Source organism: Galeopterus variegatus, unplaced genomic scaffold (genome assembly GCF_000696425.1).
Source record: "Galeopterus variegatus unplaced genomic scaffold, G_variegatus-3.0.2 Scaffold498, whole genome shotgun sequence".
Classification (NCBI taxonomy): domain Eukaryota; kingdom Metazoa; phylum Chordata; class Mammalia; order Dermoptera; family Cynocephalidae; genus Galeopterus; species Galeopterus variegatus.
In genome coordinates this window covers 389383-410032 of record NW_007726609.1, presented here as the reverse complement: position 1 = coordinate 410032, position 20650 = coordinate 389383, and the positions used below count along the sequence as shown (strand labels likewise).

Below are 20650 nucleotides of genomic sequence, written 5' to 3'. Positions count from 1 at the left end.
GAAGTGGGAGGGGTGGAGTATGCGGTGTGGGATTGTCGCCACATTGGGGATTTGGGGTGGAGCGACGCTCCCCTCGCCGGCGCCCCCCGTCCCCGCCCCGCCCCGGCGGCTGCGGTCTGGGCTCGGCCGTCCGACTGTCGGCGGCAGGGACGTACGCACACGTCGCGCCCGCGGCCATGGGACCCTCGGCGCCCCAAGCGGGAGGGGCCCTCCAGCCCCGCGGAACCCGCGCGATCCCGTGCATCTCATCCTAAGGCCTCCCCGAGATCCTGGGGGCGGGCACTCTCATTTCCATTACCCAGAGCGGGGACTCCCACAGTCGTTTGCCCAAAGTCACACAGGTAGTCGTCGTCACTGGTCGATCCGGGGTTCTAGCCGCTTTATGCTGCCTCCCGGGCCCAGTTCGAGTCCTAAACTTTCTGAGGCCGTCGTTGGCATTTTCGACAAAGCTTTACGAAGACGCACCACGTGTGCTTATAACTAATGATTGTGTGCTTACATTTTTTTCTCTCTCTCTTTACTAGCCTCTGAGAATTGGGCTCGCAACTGCCTTGCTTATCCCTCCTCAGCTCCCAGCACTTACTACATGTTCAATAAATACTTGTTGAGGAACAGCAGCCCCAGCATAGAAAACAGCTGGTGCAAAGGTCTGGAGGCCTGAAAACATACGGTGCTTTAGGGAAGCAGCAAGTAATTGCGTTTGGAGGAAGTGCCAGGAGACTAAAATGGCAGGCAGCGCCCAGGTCGGGAAAAGCCAAGTTCAACAGACCTCACCCTGCGGGTAAAGCAGCCAAGGGAAATGTTTGAGCAGGGGCGTGAGATGATCAGTTTTAGAAAGATCACTCCAGCTGCGGTATGAATAATGGATTGGAGGGGTAAGATGAACAGGCTGGTTAGGAGCTAGTGCAGTGGTCCAGGTGAGAGATGGACAGGCAGGTGGCAGCGCTGGAAAAGGCAGGGCTTGCTGACTGGCTTGATGGAGCGGGGATGCAGAAGCGCTGAGAGGAAGTCAGGCATCAGGCTAGTGTAACTGGAAAAATGGTGCTCGGTAGGTGTTCTACTCGCCAAAGAGAGAGATGTGCCGCTACAATACTGTTTCATTTATTTCGATATAAACATTTTTCAGATTTAACATCTCAGGAACCCAGATGTATGATCAAAAGTGGGTCATATTTTAATTAACAAATTTTTCTCTCTTTCTTAGTAAAGCATAAAATAATGGCAAGTTTTACTTTTGATGGCATCTCATATTCGATGAAATATGGTAGCTCCCAAACCTTACCCTGCCTTTCCCCCTCAAATACATTTGCTGAGTCTCTCCATTCCTGAATTTCTTACCTCTTTTCTAGTGACCTAGGAAAATCCCCAGATGAATTGTGACTGGGGTCCTTTCCCTAAGGTTGGAGGTCTTGCTTAAATCTCCATGGACAAATATGATCCTCATGACACCCATATGAGAAGGCAAAACATGGGTCATTATCTTCATTTTATTTTTCAAACTTTTAAAAACAAAAAGTAGGGCTGGCAGGTTAACTCATTTGGTTAGAGCATGGTGTTGTTACACCAAGATGCCTGTACCAGCCAGTCACCAAAAAAATAAAAACAGAAAGTAATGTATGTTTAGAAAAATAGGAGAATTCAAAAAAGTAAAGAAAACAAAGTAAATTACTAATAACTCCTTGATGTATTATATCCTCATTACTTTTGTTAAACATGACTGTGCAGGGCCGCCCGGCCCAGTGGTGCCCTCGGTAGAGGGCGGCGCTCCCGCCGAGGGTTCAGATCCCATATAGAGACCGGTCCGCTCACTGGTTGAGCGCCGTGCGGGCGCGACACCGAGGGTTGCGATCCCGTTACCGGTCACGAAAAAAGACAAAAAGGAAAAAGAAAAAAAAAAACATGACTGTGCATATATGTATTTTCATTTTTAGATTTAGATTTATTTTTAAATTGAAAAAGGTAATACATGTATATGTTAAAAAACAAAGAAATCTTTTTATGCTGTACCTTGGGTTTATACAAAGAAAAATTTCCCTCTAATACCAGATCTGCAAGGCTATCTCCTCAAGAACAAACACTATTTACTGTTACTTGGATATCCTTACAGAAATAATCTCTTTGCACATCTATTTTTATACACACTGTTGTGCATCTAGCTTTTTTAAGTTTGTATAGCCATCTTTCCATATGAGTTCATACAGACTTAACAGCTTTATTGAGGTATAATTTACATACCATAAAACTCACCCATTTTAAGTACACAATTCAATTTTAGCAAATTTAATAGCAACTATCACCACAATCCTATTTTAGAACATTTCTATCACCCCAAAAAGGATTCCTCATGAATATTTGTAGTCGCTTCCAATCTCACCTCCAGTCACAAGCAACCACTCATCTACTTTCTGAATGCATAGATTTGCCTTTCTGGACATTTCATCTGGACATACATTGTCAATTTTCCTGTCTGGCTTCTTTCACTTAACATAATATTTTCATGGTTCATCCTTGTAGCATTCCCTTATTGCTGAATAATATTTCATTTTATAGATATACCATATTTTGTTAATCCATTCACCAGTTAATGAACACTTGGGTTGCATGCAGGTTTTGTTGAATGTGAATAAAGCTGCTATGAAGGATGCACATATGGACTGTTTTCGTTTCTCCACCTAGAAATGGTTGTATAGACTTCATTTTTTTTAAGTCCGTGTAGCATTTTACTGCTTAAATGTACCATATTTTATTTAACGAATTCCCCGCTGGTAGGTTGTTCACACATGTGAATTTAAACACACACACACACACACACACACACACACACACACACACACACTCACTCACCCCCATTTTATTGACGAACCACCGAGGTCCAGAGGAGGAAAAAACGTCAGAGGTCACACTGAAAGCTACAGACTCAAGTTCCGGTTTCCCAACTCCCATTCAACTCTTCCACCGCTGTTTAGTCCACACACTGCCCTTGCCCTCCCAGCCAGCCCCAGCAGGTACCAGAAAGCTCCGGGAAGCCGACCGCTTAACCTTAGGTTCCTGGGTTTTTGTATGCCCCCTAGAGGCAGCTGCAAACCGCTCGACATCGCGTCACCACACTCCCGACCAGCAGGGGGCACTGTTGCCATCTCGGTAGCATAAGCTGGCTCTCCCTGTGGTGCTCATTTTCCTCGAGTCCCCGAGGCACTTCCGGGACTCGCGGAACTTTGGTGCCGCCGGATGCGCAGCGTGGGGGACGCAGGCGGGCAAGGCGGCAGGAGTTGCTTCCGGCCGTGTCGGCGGTCTGAATTGAGGTTCTGCAGCGAAGGGAGGATGGAGACAATTCTGGAGCAGCAACGGCGATATCATGAGGAGAAGGAACGGCTCATGGACGTCATGGCCAAGGAGATGCTCACTAAGAAGTCCACGGTGAGTGGGATCTGAGGCTGAGCCCCGATCCCGTGTTTAACCTCCGAGAGCTTTCTTTAGCCCTCAGACCGCCCTTGCCCTCGCCCCCGCCCCCTGCCTCCTCTTAGGGCTCCCTCCCCGAGCTCCCGCCTTGGTAACCTCCTCCCGGGGCCCAGCGCCCCAGAGGCCTCTCTGCTTCAACCGCTCAGACCCGAGCGGGTTAGCTCCGCCCTCGGGCGGCCTTTCCACTCCAGAACTCAAACTAACGGCCTCTGTGTCACCGTTTGCCTTTCTTCAGCTTCGGGACCAGATCAATTCTGACCACCGCACTCGGGCCATGCAAGACGTGAGTGCCCCGCTGTCCGCTTCTCTTTGGGTGGGCGGGAAAAGAGAGAGGAGGCGGGGTGCGGGGTCCCAACATGAGCCCTGGCCAAAGGTAACAGGATTGGCCAGTTGCGGGCTGTCTGCCTGGACATACAGATGTCCATGCTTCTGCGGAACGTGAGGGTGCCGAACTGCCCTTCTTCACTCTCTGAATGGGGATCTCTTATTCTTTTTTTTTTCCTTTTTGTCTTTTTTTTCGTGACCGGCATCGGATCGCAACCCTCAGTGTTGCACCCGCATCGGACCGGGACCGGCAACGGGATCGCAACCCTCGGTGTTGCTCCCGCACCTTGCTCAGCCAGTGAGCGGCCGGTCTGTATGTGGGATCCGAACTCTCGGCGGGAATGCTGCCGCGCTTCCCAAGCGGCTCACTGTAGCAGTGCGCCACCGGGCCGCCCGAGGGATCTCTTATTCTTGACTACTCTGAAAGATACCCCTTCTTACAGCATCCTGTGTCCCTTAGATATGCAAAGAATAATTATGAGGATCGTGACTCAGGCACAGAAAGTACTATTCCTTCTCTCCAAAAAAGGGGAATGCTGTATAAGTGTTTTCTCCCCAGGACACTGTTCTGAAGTACTTTTGACTATTAAACTACATTTGCCTGATAATAGTTCAATTTCTTACATGTAAAATTAAAAAAAAATATGATCCATGGGTTCACATAATTTCTTACTTTTAGAAAAACCAGTCAAAAACAAAATGTTGGTAATTATTAAAGCTGGGTGATGGGTAAGTGGAGGCTCATTACACAATGCTTTATACTATTGCATATGTTTGAAATCTGTTTAGAAACAAGAGTAGAGTAACGTGTTATTAGGAGATCAATAGGTGGTAGAAAGAATGTAGGGGAAATGGTGGCCTCTTTCCCCATTGAAGGGAAGTAGGTGTCGTATGCTAAAGGTGAAAAATTAGTCTTATTTTTGAAATTGCAGAGAAAACAGTTATCGGGGAGCAGCATTTAATCAAAAGAATGAGAATAGTGGCCGGCCTGGTGGCGCACTGCTACACTGATGGTTGTGATCCGTTGCCGGTCACTAAAAAAGACAAAAAGGAAAAAAAAAAAAAAGAATGAGAATAGCATGTTCTTGATAGGATTCACATTCAACTGTTGACATTACATTTTGCTACTGTTTTATTCACAATTGTTCATAGGTTTCATGTTTTAATGAATAAAATTTAATTTTTTATAGTAAAAAAAAAATAAAATCTGTTTAGAAAGGAATAAAAGACCTAATCAGAGCTTCTGATTTGTGGGAGATAATCAGATTACAAGTCTCCAGTACTTTTTCTAAATTCCCAAATCCTCAATACTGTGCTGTGAAAATCAAGGGGTTTTTTTGTTGTTGTAATTGTGTGGGATTTTTTGTAAATGTTGGTGTTTTTGTTCTTTTTGGTGGCTGGCAAGTACAGAGATCAAACTCTGGACCGTGATGTTTTTGGTGTTATCAGCACCACGTTCTAACCAACTGAGCTCACCAACCAGCCCCCTTTTTTGTAATTGTTTGGTGGCAAAATCTGATATGATCTCATTTGATGGCAAAAACTGGCTTGAACCATAGAGGCTGTTTATGGTCTTTATCCCACTTAGTAAATAATGCATAATGTTCACTGCAAAACTATTAATATGTGCTCCAGATACCACTAGGGATGTTACATAATATATGATACCTTTCTAAACTTAAAAATTCCAAATTCTGAAACAAATCTGGTCCCAAAAGATTTAGAGAAGGGAGTGAAGACCTGTGCCATCCTGAATTAATATTCTTCGATTCCCAAGGAAGCTATGTAATGATTTATTTAGTCTGTGTACTACTCAATTCAGCTTTTTGAAATACTGGAAATCATCTTGGACCACTGTATGAGTCTTTCTTCTGTTGCTTATAATAGAATACCTGAAACTGGGTAATTTATAAAGAAATGACATTTATTTCTTACAGTTTTGGAGATAGGGGAAGTCCATGGTCTGGGGCGCATCTGTTGAGGGCCCCTTTCTTGGTGGAGGCTCTATGCAGAGTCCCATGGTGATGCAGGCAATCACATGGCAAGAGTGGCAAGAGCTAGAGAACTTACCTTCTCACTTGCTCTCCTTACAAAGTTATCAGAACCATACCCATGACAACACATTAAACCATCAACCTATTGTTTCATGAATGGATCAACCCGTTTAAGATGGCACAGTCCTCGCCATCCTATCACCTTTCAAAGGTCCCACCTTTTACCACCATATTGGGAGTTAGTTCCATCATGAGCTTTGGGGGACAGTCAAATCACAGCAACCAACCTTTTATCTTTGAGGGTCTTAGGTGAGAACTTCTGTTTAGCCAAAAGGGATGAGTCTCTTATAGGGAAAGTTAGGCATCAGTATTTAAAGATGGAAAATCTCTGCCCCTCAAATCATATCATTTAGGTAATCTTCAGATTGACCTGTTTTATAAACAACTAGGAACCAAGGCTGTCTATTAAAAGGACTAGAAAGCACAGGAACTTTTAATGCCATATTTCTTTAGTCTTCCCTAGGTTTTGACTACAGAGCCCTTGTTGATTGCTTAGCTCTGCAATTGTGCAAATTACCTCATTCTGATGAGTTTGTGTTTGCCTTTCAGAGGTATATGGAGGTCAGTGGGAATCTGAGAGATTTGTATGATGACAAGGATGGGTAAGTAACAGTCACAGCCAATCCAGGAGTTAGTGCTTCTGAGGAGCCATGGTTGAAGGACTGACTTTGTGCTCTATGCTGTTTGGATTTTTCCTCAAATTGCAGGTTACGAAAGGAGGAGCTCAATGCCATTTCAGGACCCAATGAGTTTGCTGAATTCTATAATAGACTCAAGCAAATAAAGGAATTTCATCGGAAGCACCCAAATGAGGTATCACCTCAAAATATTTTCTCCAGACCTACCCAAAGAGCATGTCAAAGGAAAGATGTAAAGAAAATGGAGGTGTGCCACTCAGATGTCCCTTCAAGGAAGAACTTGCCATTTAGCTGCAAGAAGTTTAGTTAGCTGACATCCTACAATTACAGGATTTTCAGTATCCCCTCAGCTTTTAAGCCAAGGCCACACCCAGTGACTGAGCAGGTTAGAGGTACTAGGGCCTGGCTATTTCTGCCCAATAAGAGACTCCTCTGATGAGTAATCTTTGCTCCAGAGCTCCCTGTTGGGTTGATCTTGTCCACTCTGCATCATGGTCTAGGCTCTCCCTGCCCAATCTTGCTTTCTCCTTCTTTATCTTTCATAGGAATTTGCACCACCCACCCCCTCCAATAAATGTTTGTGCTCCTAACTCTGTCTTCAAAATCTTCTACCTAGAGGATCCAACTAACACAAAGATACTTTACTCACTTCCGAAGTTCATTACACCTTCAAGATTCAACCCAGAGCCCCACTCTGTCATGAAATACCTTTCCTAACCTACTCTCTTCTCAGTATTAATCTTTCCTTATGATCCTGTCATATTTTGTGACCATGAATATCTACCCCACTATACTGTAAGATTATATGGAGCAGGGATTGTCTTAGTTATCTAGAATCCACTAAGCACCTTGCACAGCTGACCAAAGGAATTTTGGGGGAGGGAGAGCAAGACATTGCTGTAGAGAGGGTAGAGAAGGATGAGTCAAAGATTACTCTGAGCTTTCATGACTGTGTAACTGGAAAGGTGTACTCTTGATAGAAATAAGGAAGAAGGAAGTAACCCATTGCAGTAGAAAATGAGTTTTTACATATGTAGATTTTTAGGTAGTGATATATCTAGGTAGAAGTGTCCTGTGAGCAGTTGGAATTAGGTAACCAGGGTCCACACAAGCAGTAAAGACTCATGATTTAGATTTGGGAATCATCACATAGACTTGATGGTTGAAGCCATGAATCATAGAGTTCTGGGAGATAGAGAGGGAATGTGAAGGAATACTGTCAGAGCTACTGTATGTGCCTTGGAGCACACTTAAAGTAGGAAAAGGGAAAGGAGCCTGGGAGGATTTCCGTCATGAAGGTCAAATGACAGTTCCAGGTAGTGTTGTTTTATTGAAGCTAAACAAGAGAGTTTCAGAAAGGCAATCATGGTATCAACTGTTGTTGATTGGTAACTGCCAGGATTGCTGTTTTATTGAAGTGGTGGGCGTGGAAATCTGGTCAAAAGGGTAAGGCATGGAGCATGAAACTTGCATTTGAAAGGCTGGCGGGAAAAAGATAAGGATAAATAAGGATTGTAAAGAAGATGGGGAGACATATATACTTGAAGGAGCAGATGGGAAAGGGAAGAGGCTAAAACTGCCAGAAAGGAGAGGCTGTTTATTGAAGTAGTGTGATGAAGGTACTCACGCATATACATTTGGACCACCACACGCCCCCTCTTCCTTGAACAATAGTTTGAGGTCTGCTAACCAGGAGAGAAGACGTGAGTACCATTCTGGTGTGTTATTCCTTATTCCAGCCGTGGTCAAGTGGTGATTTATTTAATGATTAGAAGGATGCCTAAGATGTACTAAGTGAAAAAAAAGCAAGTCTGTTTATGTAAAAAAACAAAGTGAAAAACTAGTGCAGGCAAGAATGTGCTTGTACAAACAAGTATATTTAAATACATAGAGGAGTGGTTTCCAAATTTTACTGCTTGTTTGAATCACCTGGGGATCTTTAAAAAGTACTTCTATGTGCCCCCCTTTGATTTAGGTGGTATCAGGTGCATCAGGATTTTTTAACACTCCCCCTGTTGCAGCAAAGTTGTAAACTGGCATAGAAAAAGATCTGTTAACATTGGTTACCAATTTCCAGGAGAATTAATAAGGGGGGAGTTTGAATTTTCATTTTATCTTTTTGTATTTGAGTTTTTGTGAGCATGTGTTATTTTAGCAGTTTTTGGTCAAACAGTATAAAAAAGGAAAAGAAAAAAAGTAAAGTAATTGGAGAAGTAGAAAAATCAAGGTCAGATAAAGTGTCACAACTTTTTGTGCACTCCATTTCTGTGACATTGCAACTTTTACTTGAAAAGTCCAACTGAGCTTTTCTGTCTTTTTCCTCAGATCTGTGTGCCAATGTCAGTGGAATTTGAGGAGCTCCTGAAGGCTCGAGAGAATCCAAGTGAAGAGGCACAAAGTAAGTAAGGTTTAAAATTTCTCTCCAGCACTAGTGAAAGTACAGGTTAGTGACAGAGCTCAGATTTGCCCACAGGGCCTCAGAGAAATTTATAGCCAGGATTTTGTTTTGTTTTGGATTTTTATAGCCAGGTTTTTTGTTTTTGTTTTTTTTTTGTTTTTTATTTTTTATTTATTTTTTTCTTTTTTAAAGCCAGGTTTTCTTGCTCGTTTTCTCTGTGCTGGTTTCTGGGCTAGATTGACATCCTAAATTGGCCTTGGGCAAAATGTTCATTTTGTGCTGTCCTTGCTCAAATACACTGGCCTGGAAAGCTGAGGTCTATTCACTTCATGAGCACAGGGAGGACATTTGGGTGAAGGGCTGCCTCATGAAACGAGGAACAAGCAGTCCATTTGAAAAGGCCAGTCCAAGAGAGTGGTCTGTAGAATCTGAATCACGGAGATATCTGATTCCTTCAGACTTGGTGGAGTTCACAGATGAAGAGGGATATGGTCGTTACCTCGATCTCCATGACTGTTATCTCAAGTACATTAACCTGAAGGCATCCGAGGTAAGGCCTGGGGAGAGGGGACAGGTTCTGATTCTAGGGGGTGAGTTAGGATAGTGGGCTGGGACTACTAGACATTAAGCAACTACAGAGTGTCATCTTTGTGTTTTCTAACTGTTCTATAAATATTGAAGAGGTGATGTGCTTTCTTGGAATGAAACAGTATTCAAAATGTAAGTCATGTTTCTACAGTGAATACAACAAGCATATTATCTTATTTATTAATAAATTTGGGGCCAGCCCCGTGGCTCACTCGGGAGAGTGCAGTGCTGATAGCACCTAGGCCACGAGTTCAGATCCTTTATAGGGATAGCCGGTGCACTGACCGGCTGAGCGTGATGCAGATGACACCGAGCCAAGGGTTGCGATCCCCTTACCAGTCAAAATAAATAAATAAGTAAATTTTATTATTTATTAGCAAATTTTATTTATTAATACAACAAGCATGTTTTACTTTTGTAAAAATAAAATTTTCTTTAAAAACCCATGAATACATATCATGCTTCTTTGTTAGGCACACAAAATACTAGCTACATGGAAGATACAACGACATAATCTCTGCCAGCAAAAGGGTATTTACCGTCTTTTCTAAAAGACATTTAAAAATAACTTATCACAAGAGATGAGGTTTAATATGATGATCTCTGAAAGGTCACAAGAAAGTATATGATTAAGTTTCCCATGGAGTTGTGAGAAAATGTCCCAAAAGTACAGTGACTAATTTTAAGCTCCATGACAGCCAGTATCTGTCTTATTCTCTTCTGTATATCCATACTCAGTATAGAGATACTCAATAAGTGGTGACATGAGTGACAAATGGCACTTCTCAGGAACTTATTTTAGGATGTAGCTGATATCAGTCTTTAACCAAGAAGCTGTTATGCAGTCAGTGTTTGACAAATGTTTCTTTTAGTTTAGTGTTTGTTGACTTGATCTTTATTTTGTAGAGTTAATTATGTATCTGATATTCTTCTGCTAAGTCCAGTGGAATTAATACTCTAATTATTGTAGGGATTGAATGGTGGGAAAGAAAAAAACTAAAATGATTCAGGCCTTGTTACTTTGTTAGAGAACAGTGAATTTTCTTTATTTATTTATTATTTTTTAAAAAGATGACCATAAGGGGATCTTAACCCTTGACTTGGTGTTGTCAGCACCACGCTCTCCCAAGTGAGCCATGGGCCAGGTGTTAGCTCAGGCCTTAATTCTGATCTCACTTATTGGAGATTATAGTGTAACTTGGTGCAGATACTTAACTGAGTCTCTTGTCATTTCTTTCCCATTTTCAGAAACTGGATTATATCACATACTTGTCCATCTTTGACCAGTTGTTTGACATTCCTAAAGAAAGGAAGAATGCAGAGTATAAGAGGTAGGCATTAAGCGTAGCTTATCGGTCTCTGCTGCGTTTGATTAGAAAGTAATGTGAAGGTTTGAAGGCAAAGTTCTGAACTTTATTGCCTAAAAGGCATCCATGAATGACTTCCAGGTTTATTGGACGACAGAGGTTGTAAGTAATGTGGTTTTAAAACATTTGTAGTACTCTGGCTTAGACAAGTATATGATGACTATGGGCACATCTTCGATTTTATGCCCATACTGTTCTTAATTTTGTCTTATAGAAGGAAGTCTCCCATTAAGGGACCTCTGTGTCTTTGGAGCTTAATGGGAAAAAATTAGACCTTCTCAGATTGTGGCTGAAGTGAGGTGCCTGGGTCTGATGTATAAACAGAAAGTTATGTTTTTGTTAATTATGCCCCTGGTTAGTAATCGTACACCCTGAACTTCCTCTCTTTTTCTTATTTTCTTTCTACCTGAAATCTTTTATGTGCGAGTTAATTCAGACCTTACTACAGTATTTGGCATTATGTTGTGATGATGAAGGAGGTAAGAAAGGCCAGAATCAAAATGATACTGGGAAAAAAGTCAATTATAAGCTCATTTAAAAATGAGTATTATTTTTAAAACAAATATTACTAGAATGATAAGTATATTCCACAGGGCATAACGATATATCAAAATCAAAAATAGAAACCCCCTTTGCTTTCTCTATGTTGCTGTTTCCTCTGTAGGTACCTAGAGATGCTGCTTGAGTACCTTCAGGATTACACAGACAGAGTGAAGCCCCTCCAGGATCAGAATGAACTTTTTGGGAAGATTCAGACTGAGTTTGAGAAGAAGTGGGAGAACGGTACCTTTCCCGGATGGCCGGTGAGCTTCAGTGGGGGTGTGGGCAGAGGACATGCTTGGAAATTGAAATAATTTTTTTACTGTAATCTTTAGCCTCTGCTTTAGGGCGTTAGATCCCTTGTTATCAGTTGTGGCCGTGAGGTGTTCCCTGTGAAGTATGCTAGGTTTTCTTTGTGTGTGCTTTAGGATAGGATTTGTCGGGGGCCACTTGCCATTAACTGGGCCCAGGATTTTCACCAACCATATAATTACTGCTGTGGTTCTTGCTAACCAAAAACTGATAGATTACATGCTACAGATCTACTGCATAGTTTCACCCCTGGGATAAACTGGAGTTTTTCCTGAACTCTCAGGAAGAGAATGGGCAAACTGGGTGTTTTTGTTTGTTTGTTTTGGTTTGGGTTTTTTGTTTTGTTTTGTTTGCTCTGCTCCTATAGGAATTTGATCCTTATTTATAAGAAAGGGGTCAACCAGCACCTGGCAATTTAGGTGGCTCCTTTACCTTCATCCTAAACGTGGATCTTAATAAACATCATCCTGTTCTTCTTGACAGAAAGAGACAAGCAGTGCCCTGACCCATGCTGGAGCCCATCTTGACCTCTCTGCATTCTCCTCCTGGGAGGTATGTTTTCTTCAGCAGCAGTACTGATCTTGCCTGTCCATCTTTCAGAGAGACCACTTGCTCACCTGTCTTTAATACCATAGATGTATTATGGTAAGACACCATTTCCTAGGACCAGGCATTCTGCAAAGAATGTGGAAAGATAAAAAGGAAAAAAAATTATATAACTACTTTGAAAAGTGTGAAATAATATTCTAGCTAACATTAAGCTATAGTAGAGGTGACAGAAGTCTGAACATGACCACAGAGTCAGTCCATTGGAGAGTCTAAACTTACCGCTAGGAGACTGGCAATGGAATATGTGGTCCTGCCACAGCCTCAGGAACACCCAGAATCCCCCCCAGCTTTTGTTGTTTCCCAAAATCACCCTGCATTTGTTGTTTCCCAAAATCTATATAATATTGTAACTTGTGTCTTTTTTATACAGGAGTTGGCCTCCCTGGGTCTGGACAGATTGAAATCTGCACTCTTAGCTTTAGGCCTCAAATGTGGTGGGTAAGAGAATGGTTTTTCTGTCAAAACTGTCCTATTTACTATGTGTTCCTGTGACCTTCTAAGTGGATGTGATACATTTTTCCTGTCACCCCACACTGCAAAAAATAAGCAAACTTTGTATGGTAAAGTAACCCTGAAATCCTTTTCCCCTCCTGTCTCCTTAGGACCCTAGAAGAGCGAGCACAGAGGCTATTTAGCACCAAAGGAAAGTCCCTGGAGTCACTTGACACTTCTTTGTTTGCCAAAAATCCCAAGTCAAAGGGTACCAAGCGGTGAGTGGGTGGGACAGCCCCTCTGCTTGTGGGTTTTAAATTTTATTCCCGAGAGCTTCCATGTTGGGAATCATGGAGGGGTTGGGAAGGCGGCACACCCAGAGAGGGCAGGGAAGCTCAGCACACCTTCCATCATACCTTGCCCTGTGTATCTTTTCATCTGGCTGTTTATCTGTATTCTTGGTAATATCCTTTATAATAAACCAGTAAACATAAAAAAATTTTTTATTCCTGTACAGAATTTTTACCACAACATAGACTTTAAAGTCAGCAACAATCTGCTTGATGGCAGGTGAAGTTTCTAATGTTGAAATAGTGTTCTAGGCAGCTTTTGTTGCCTACTAGGTTATGGAGGCTAAAAGGCTAAGTAGGTTCAAAAAAATATTTTCTAAGCTTATTTTTGCTGATGACAGTTAAATCTATTCTTGAGCCACATGCTTAAATAGAGTATTTTTTAATGTGTTTTTTCTAGTTCTCACAACAAAGTTGTTATCCTGAGTTTTTACAGATAAGGCCTCAGAAAAGCGATGGAATGTGTTCACTATCTCACAGTAACTAAATAGCAGAGTCAGAATTTGAGCCCAGGTCTGCCTGCTACAGAGTTCATTCTCCTCTACCACATTTCCTTTATAGATTGTATTGATGGAAATCTAAATGGTCTTGATGCCTATCACCTTCTAGATGAGGTCAAAGAGGAGACCTCTATGCATTCTAAGAAATATCAGGACTCTGGTCAGTCTTGAGACAAAGAGAGCATTTGCTTTCACAGCATGATATTTCTCATGTGCTTGTAATTTTTAATGCAACCATGGAATAAATGTTCTCAGATATAGGGAGCATCTTTAGATGAAAGAACCCTTGAGTGATACAGCTTCTTTCTTTTTCTCAGAGACACTGAGAGGAACAAAGACATTGCTTTCCTAGAAGCCCAGATCTATGAATATGTAGAGATTCTTGGGGTGAGTAACCAATCCTGCTGAGGGCTGTAAATGCTACAAAGTATGGGAGTAAGAGAGATACAAACTCATGTGGGATATTGTTTTTTTCACATTCAAAAGAGGAAGGAATATATGTTAACCTAGTTCAGCACAAAATAGGGGTCTTTAACGGTACTTGGCCCCTCAGTAAATTCCTGATCTGTTGTTAGTTGATATTCCCAAGGTTGCCCAATTCCCATAAGGCCAAGAATAGAGAATAGACTAACCTCTCAATATAGTATCTGGAATAGTGTAGGTTCTTTGCTTGAGCTTCAGAATATATCCAGGGTGGGCTGCCCAGTTAGCTCAGGTGGTCAGAGCATGGTGCTGATAACACCAGGTCCAGGGTTCAATCCCTGTACCAGCCAGCCACCCCAAATATAAAAAGAATATATCCAGGGGTCAGCCCAAGAGGCAGACAATCTAAAGGCAAGTAAGAGGAAGGCTACTCACAGCAGCTTTTCAGTCATGACTTATTATGAAAAGGCATTACTTACATGTTCAGAAAATTACAAGAAACTCAGTAGGGCTTATGAATATTCTCCATGAATACTCTTTCAGGAGGAGCTGAAGTGTGGATTGGGGGTGGAAAAAGGGCTAGCTTGACCAAGATGCTTATCTAAGAAAGTAGGGGGAGGAGAAGGAGAAAAATAGATCTTTCTGGGAAGAGAAGGTGGAAGAAAGGACAACACTCATCCAGAGAAGATGGTCAGTGTCTCTGAGAGTCCTTCAGAAAACCAGCCTTTCTGATACTGTCTGCTTAGTACAGTTTTCAACTGCTCTCAAAGGCTTTCGCTTTACAGATGCTCATATGGTGTTTTGAGTGGACGGCTCTGGCTCAGATAGCTTGTTTACATGCCTTTGTCAATTGTCATGGACATTATCATTCTGCCCTTAAGTTTGAGAACCACCAGTACAGCAGTACCCCTTTATCCACAGTTTCAGTTACCTGTAGTCAACTGTGGTTTAAAAACATTAAATGGAAAATTCCAGAAATAAACAATTCATTGCATGCCATTCTGAATGGTGAAATCATTTCATAGCATGATGAAATCTCGTGCCATCCTGCTCTGTCTTGCCCGGGACAAATATACTATCCCACCCATTAGTCATTGTCTTGGTTATCAGATCAAGTGACAAGGTATGGCAGTGCTTGTGTTCAGGTAACCCTTATTTTATTTAATTGTTCTATTTTATTATTAGTTATTGTTAATCTCTTACTGTGCCTAATTTATCAATTAAACTTTATCATATGTATGTATACGGAGAGAAAAACATAGATTGGGCCAGCCCGGTGGCGCACTGGAGAGTGCGCCGCCTGGTAGCGCGGCGGCACTCCCGCTGAGGGTTCGGATCCCATGTGGAGACCGGTTCCCGCTCACTGGTTGAGCGCGGTGTGGGCGCAACACCGAGGGTTGCGATCCCGTTGCCGGTCCCCGGTGTGGGCACAACACCGAGGGTTGCGATCCCGTTACCGGTCAGTAAAAAAGACAAAAAGGGAAAAAAAAATAAAAACATAGATAAGGGGTTCAGTACTATTTGCAATTGCGGGCATCCACTGGTGGTCTTGGAACATATCCCCCATGGATAAGTGGGGACTACTGTAATAGCTGTAGAACCTGTTGGTTCTGTTATGACTGCTTTCAGTGAAAGGCTAGCCCAACATTGGGGACACATATTCTCCACAGTGAACTTGGGCTGTGCTAGTATTGGCAGCAATCCGAGTTGACAGTTCTCTGAAGATGGCTGAGAGGCCGTTGACCTCGTACCCTTGTCATGAGGTATGCCCACTATTTTCTCCCTCCTTTGAGAGCATTTATCTTTTCCTGCCAGGAGGTGACAACATTCTCTTTGGAATTCCAACCAGTTCAAGCCAAATGCTTTCCAGAAATTGTTCTCATTACGTACTGATAAGATTTTAGCCATTATTTTATCATTTGTTGATGTCTGTTGGTTTTCGGGCATTATGCTAAGTTTTTGGATACAGTAGTGAATATGACCCAGCCCCTTGCCCTTTTTTGTGTGTGAACTATTTTTTTATTTATTTCTTTTTAATTTATATATTTTTTTCTTTTTTGTTAATTTTAATGTCAACTCATAAGGAATAAATTTAACACAAAGATTAACATCCTTAATGAAAAAAAGAACTCTTAAAAATGAATTAGAAAAATCTAAGCAGAAACTTGGTGAAGGACATGAGCAGATAATTTACATACCTCATAGAAACACTCATTTCTAATAAGTACACTCTGGGATGTTGTTGGTGGGGGGGATGCTAAGGCCCTTGGCCCTTCTTCTCAGGGCCCCGGGGGCAAATGGCGTGGATCTTCCATGGTCGCCAGGCCTGGTTGCTCAGAGGGCAGTGGGCAGGGCCAAAGCCTGCGGTTCCTGCCGTTGTCTTCAAGCCCCTTACCCTTGAAAAACATACGTTGTGGTTGGGGGGAGACAAATAATTATGGTATAATGTAATATATGCCATAATATACTGAACTGAAGTTGAGTTTTCTAGGTAGAAGGAGGGAGAAAAAAATGTTTCAGGTAGAGGAAACAAGCAAGTACAAAGGTACAACATTATGAAAGGAAATGATCTGTTTAGGAAATAATAAGAAATTAAGCATCTGGAGTGTGTCTTGTGAGGAAGGGAGTAGTCAGAGAAAAATTTGGAGAGTTATGTTGGAAATTTGGACTTTGTCCTATAACCAGTAGGAAGCCAATAAAAGTTTTTAAAAACCAGGAGGATGCACCATTAGATTTGTTTTTCTTAAACAGAGAAATCCGGCAGCAGAATAGAAACTGAACCGGAATGGGAAGAGACTCAGGGCAGGTTAGAAGGTGGTAATCTTGGTGAGGGAAGTAACAGCAGGAAGGTGAAATGATTAGTTCAGGAAATATTTTAGAAGCAGAACAGATGAGGTTTTGTTCTCTGTTGTACTGCAATAATCTGCAGCCTCAGATGAGTAAGCAAGTGATCTAAAACATTTGACTTTTTCCTTTGAGATCAGGTAGGGCCTGCTAATAAGAAATTCTGGTATGAAGGCAATACTTTCCTTTCTTCTACAAGAAAGAACCTTATCCTTGGGAGTGAGGGGTCAGCAAGGTTATAGGAAATTTCCCTTGTTCTGTGCTACTTTTCTCTAACTTTCCTTTTCATTTATGGACCAACCTTAGGAACAGCGACATCTCACTCATGAAAATGTACAACGCAAGCAAGCAAGGACAGGAGAAGAGCGAGAAGAGGAGGAGGAAGAGCAGATCAGTGAGAGTGAAAGTGAAGATGAAGAGAATGAGATCATTTACAACCCCAAAAACCTGCCTCTTGGCTGGGATGGCAAAGTGAGTCCCAGCCGTGACACTCTCTCCTCATTCCCTATTTTGGAAGCAGATACAGACCTTAGTAGACTAATACTGTTTCTTATTTGGTTTCTTTTAGCCCATTCCTTACTGGCTGTATAAGCTTCATGGCCTGAATATTAACTACAACTGTGAGATTTGTGGAAACTACACATACCGAGGGCCCAAGGCCTTCCAGCGGCACTTTGCTGTAAGGAATTCAGAGCGATTTCTCCTGGGAATTGAAGTAGAAACAGAGTTTTAGAGAAGAGGATAGCAACAGCTTATGAGGACCACTAATGTTCAGATCTGAAGGGTATCAGAGAAGGATGTGTCTAAAATCAAGCCCTTGGCATTTGGCTTTTGGTACCAGAGCTCATCTTGAATACCTCAGACAGTTTCTGGAGGCATTCTACCACTATGCCATTTGAACTCATTTTAGTTTTCTCTTGCTTGTTCTTATACTTCTCTCTTTTTGTCTTTCTGCTAGCACATTAGACCAATCTCTGACTCCATTGCTAGTACTTAAGACTGAAAAAGGGGCTGACTGCATCTTTCTTTGGGTCTTAAATGGGCCTTTGTCTCTTTGAAAAAAGGAAAGTAAGGGGCTGACATTTATCAAGCTATTCTTGAGACAAGGCCTTATCTGAGTGGTACTCCAGAGAGTGGGCTCACCCTTGTTTTGTTTCTGTCTTCAGTTCTTAGTACTTAGAAGGAAATTTTACAGAATGGAAAAGACTTAGGACCAAGGATGGTAAATTTATATGAACTCTTCTCACCCTCTCACACATATGTATTAATAACTGATCCTGGGTCTTTTCTGCTGAGCCCATGAGTGGACTCTGAATCTTTCTCAACACTACCTCCAGTGATTGGAGTTCACATTCAGGATAAAGCCCATGCAATTTACCCTCCCTGAGGCAAAACTTTCATTATGTCAGTGTCTCTCCCTGCTCTCTCACACATCCTTTCTTCTACCTGATAAACATTCTTCTCCTTTACCTACAAAGGTGATGCTGACCTGCTATCAATAATCCTTACTCATGCTGGTGAGGGGGGTTGTTGGGGCTGTTTCAGGTTCTCCCATAGCATGAGAGGTGACTGGTTAGAATTGTAGTGTTTTTCTGTGGTCTCGACCCAGAGATTTTTTGTTTGTTTGTTTGTTTGACCGGTAAGAGGATCGCAACCCCCAGCAAGGTGTTGTCTGCACCACACTCAGCCAGTGAGCATACCAGCCATAGGATCCGAACCTGCAGCTTTGGCGCTATGAGCATCACACTCTCCCGAGTGAGCCACGGGGCTGGCCCTCGACCCAGAGATTTTTATCTATAAGAATAATAGGTCTGGAATCTAGGTTTTATAAACCAGCCCAGTGAGGCAAACAATGCAGTGTTGCTTTGCAGTAACTTTTTGTCAGTCACAGCCAGCTGTTTACAAACATGAACTGCAAAAGGAATGCTGCCTTTGGGTGGAGTCTTTTGCAAAGGGTCAGCTTAAGGTTTAGGAGTAGAATGGAGTTAGTGCTCTGTGTTCAGTTATTCCCATTCACATTGTCCTTTTGCTTCTCTCTTCTCCCAGGAATGGCGTCATGCTCATGGCATGAGGTGTTTGGGCATCCCAAACACTGCCCACTTTGCTAATGTGACGCAGATTGAAGATGCTGTCTCCTGTAAGTAAGCTTTATTTACTGTTCCCTAGGCCAGACCACGTAGCCACTCCTCCTACAACTTACTGTCCCAATACCCCAGGGTATCCAGGTCCAACGGCAGTAGGTTGTGGATGCATTAAAACTAGGACAGTCATATAATTACTGCATTTTTGCAGGGAATGAGTTAGATGTATTGATTGTTTCTCCCTGGAGAAGAGCCCTATGCTGAGTATAAAACAGGGCTTTTGATCTGGATCTGTGAACTTGAATGCAAGATTTTGAGTGAATGGTTCTATATATACTTTTCTGAATTGATTTTAATGTGTTAAGAACTGCTGTTAAATAGGAAAAATAGAAATGGCCTCAGGAACTTATTTCTGAAGAGACAGGGCAGATACACAGAAACACAGCAGCAAAATACCTCTTGGAGTAAGAGCAAAGTGGAGTGCGCATCAGGGAATGTGCTGCTAAAGCAACCTGGGGGACCTCAGTCACAAGCTTCTATTTTCCTGGCAGTGGTAGCTCTTTCTTCCATTAGCATCTTCCTGGCAGGCTTTTAATTTTGTTTGTAGTTTATCTCTTCTCTGCCACGTTTCACTTTAGGCTGGTTAGACTGTGAGGAAAGGGATTCTGCCAGTCCACTTTGTTAAGTTACAGGCTCTCACTCCCAGTTGTACTTAGCACACTGTTCAGCTGCTCGGTCAGTTAACTCCTTTGGCTCCCTACTCTGGGGCTATCAATCCTCCATCGCAGAGCCAAATTGAAATGACCTCTAAAGAGCTTCCTGATCCCTGACTTATCCCGTGGATTCTGGGGGCTCCTCTTCCGTTGCACTTTTTGTGTGCAATAAGCTTTGGGGACTCCTTGCTTTCCTGTCATTCCTTATTAATTTACCAGTCAGGACCATATAGTTCTTCCAGTCAGAATGATAATGTGTCTTATTGCCAGATTATCCAATTAGCTTCTTTTTTTCATTTTTGCCCTTCGCTTTGGAAGAAATTAAAATAGTAATAAAATTTCGTAGAATGAATCATAATGCTGCATTTTGGTTTTTGGTTTTTGGTTTTTTTTTCCTTTTTGTCTCTTTTTTACTGACCGGTAACAGGATCGCAACCCTCGGTGTCGCGCCCGTACCGGGGACCGGCAACGGGATTGCAACCCTCGGTGTTGCGCCCGCACCACACTCAGCCAGTGAGCGGGAACCGGTCTCCACATGGGATCCGAACCCTTGGCGGGAGCGCTGCCACACTCCCAAGCGGCGCACTCTCCAGTGCGCCACCGGGCCGGCCCATAATGCTGCATTTTGAATGCTATCTCTTTTTTAGATGTATTTACTAGCTGCGTACCACTAATAAATAGATCAGCTTATTTTTTGTGTATTTTCTTATGTCCTGCAATTTGCCTGAATTAATTTATTACTTTTTTTTTTTGTCTTTTGTCTTTTTCCGTGTCCGGCAACGGATCGCAACCCTCAGTGTTGCCCCCGTACCGGGGACCGGCAACGGGATTGCAACCCTCGGTGTTGCGCCCGCACCACACTCAGCCAGTGAGCGGGAACCGGTCTCCACATGGGATCCGAACCCTTGGCGGGAGCGCTGCCACACTCCCAAGCGGCGCACTATCCAGTAAACCACCGGGCCGGCCCAGAATTCATGATTTTTAAGAACACATTACTGACATGAAGTAGAAATAATTT

At 42.6% G+C, this 20650-nt stretch overlaps 1 protein-coding gene across 1 annotated transcript in view; it reads left to right on the top strand.

The window, feature by feature from the left end:
- Positions 1-2846: 2846 nt before the first annotated feature.
- SF3A3 (splicing factor 3a, subunit 3, 60kDa) overlaps positions 2847-20650 on the top strand; it is a 31524-nt gene continuing 13720 nt past the window's right edge. Inside the window, exons 1-15 of the mRNA XM_008569446.1 lie at positions 2847-3417; positions 3695-3742; positions 6387-6439; positions 6545-6650; positions 8801-8873; positions 9332-9423; positions 10710-10792; positions 11493-11631; positions 12164-12232; positions 12660-12727; positions 12892-12999; positions 13889-13958; positions 17145-17309; positions 17407-17517; positions 18885-18975. Coding sequence (XP_008567668.1) covers positions 3229-3417; positions 3695-3742; positions 6387-6439; positions 6545-6650; positions 8801-8873; positions 9332-9423; positions 10710-10792; positions 11493-11631; positions 12164-12232; positions 12660-12727; positions 12892-12999; positions 13889-13958; positions 17145-17309; positions 17407-17517; positions 18885-18975 — 1465 coding nt within the window. The 5' untranslated portion in view covers positions 2847-3228. The remainder of the gene's footprint in view (positions 3418-3694; positions 3743-6386; positions 6440-6544; positions 6651-8800; positions 8874-9331; positions 9424-10709; positions 10793-11492; positions 11632-12163; positions 12233-12659; positions 12728-12891; positions 13000-13888; positions 13959-17144; positions 17310-17406; positions 17518-18884; positions 18976-20650) is intronic.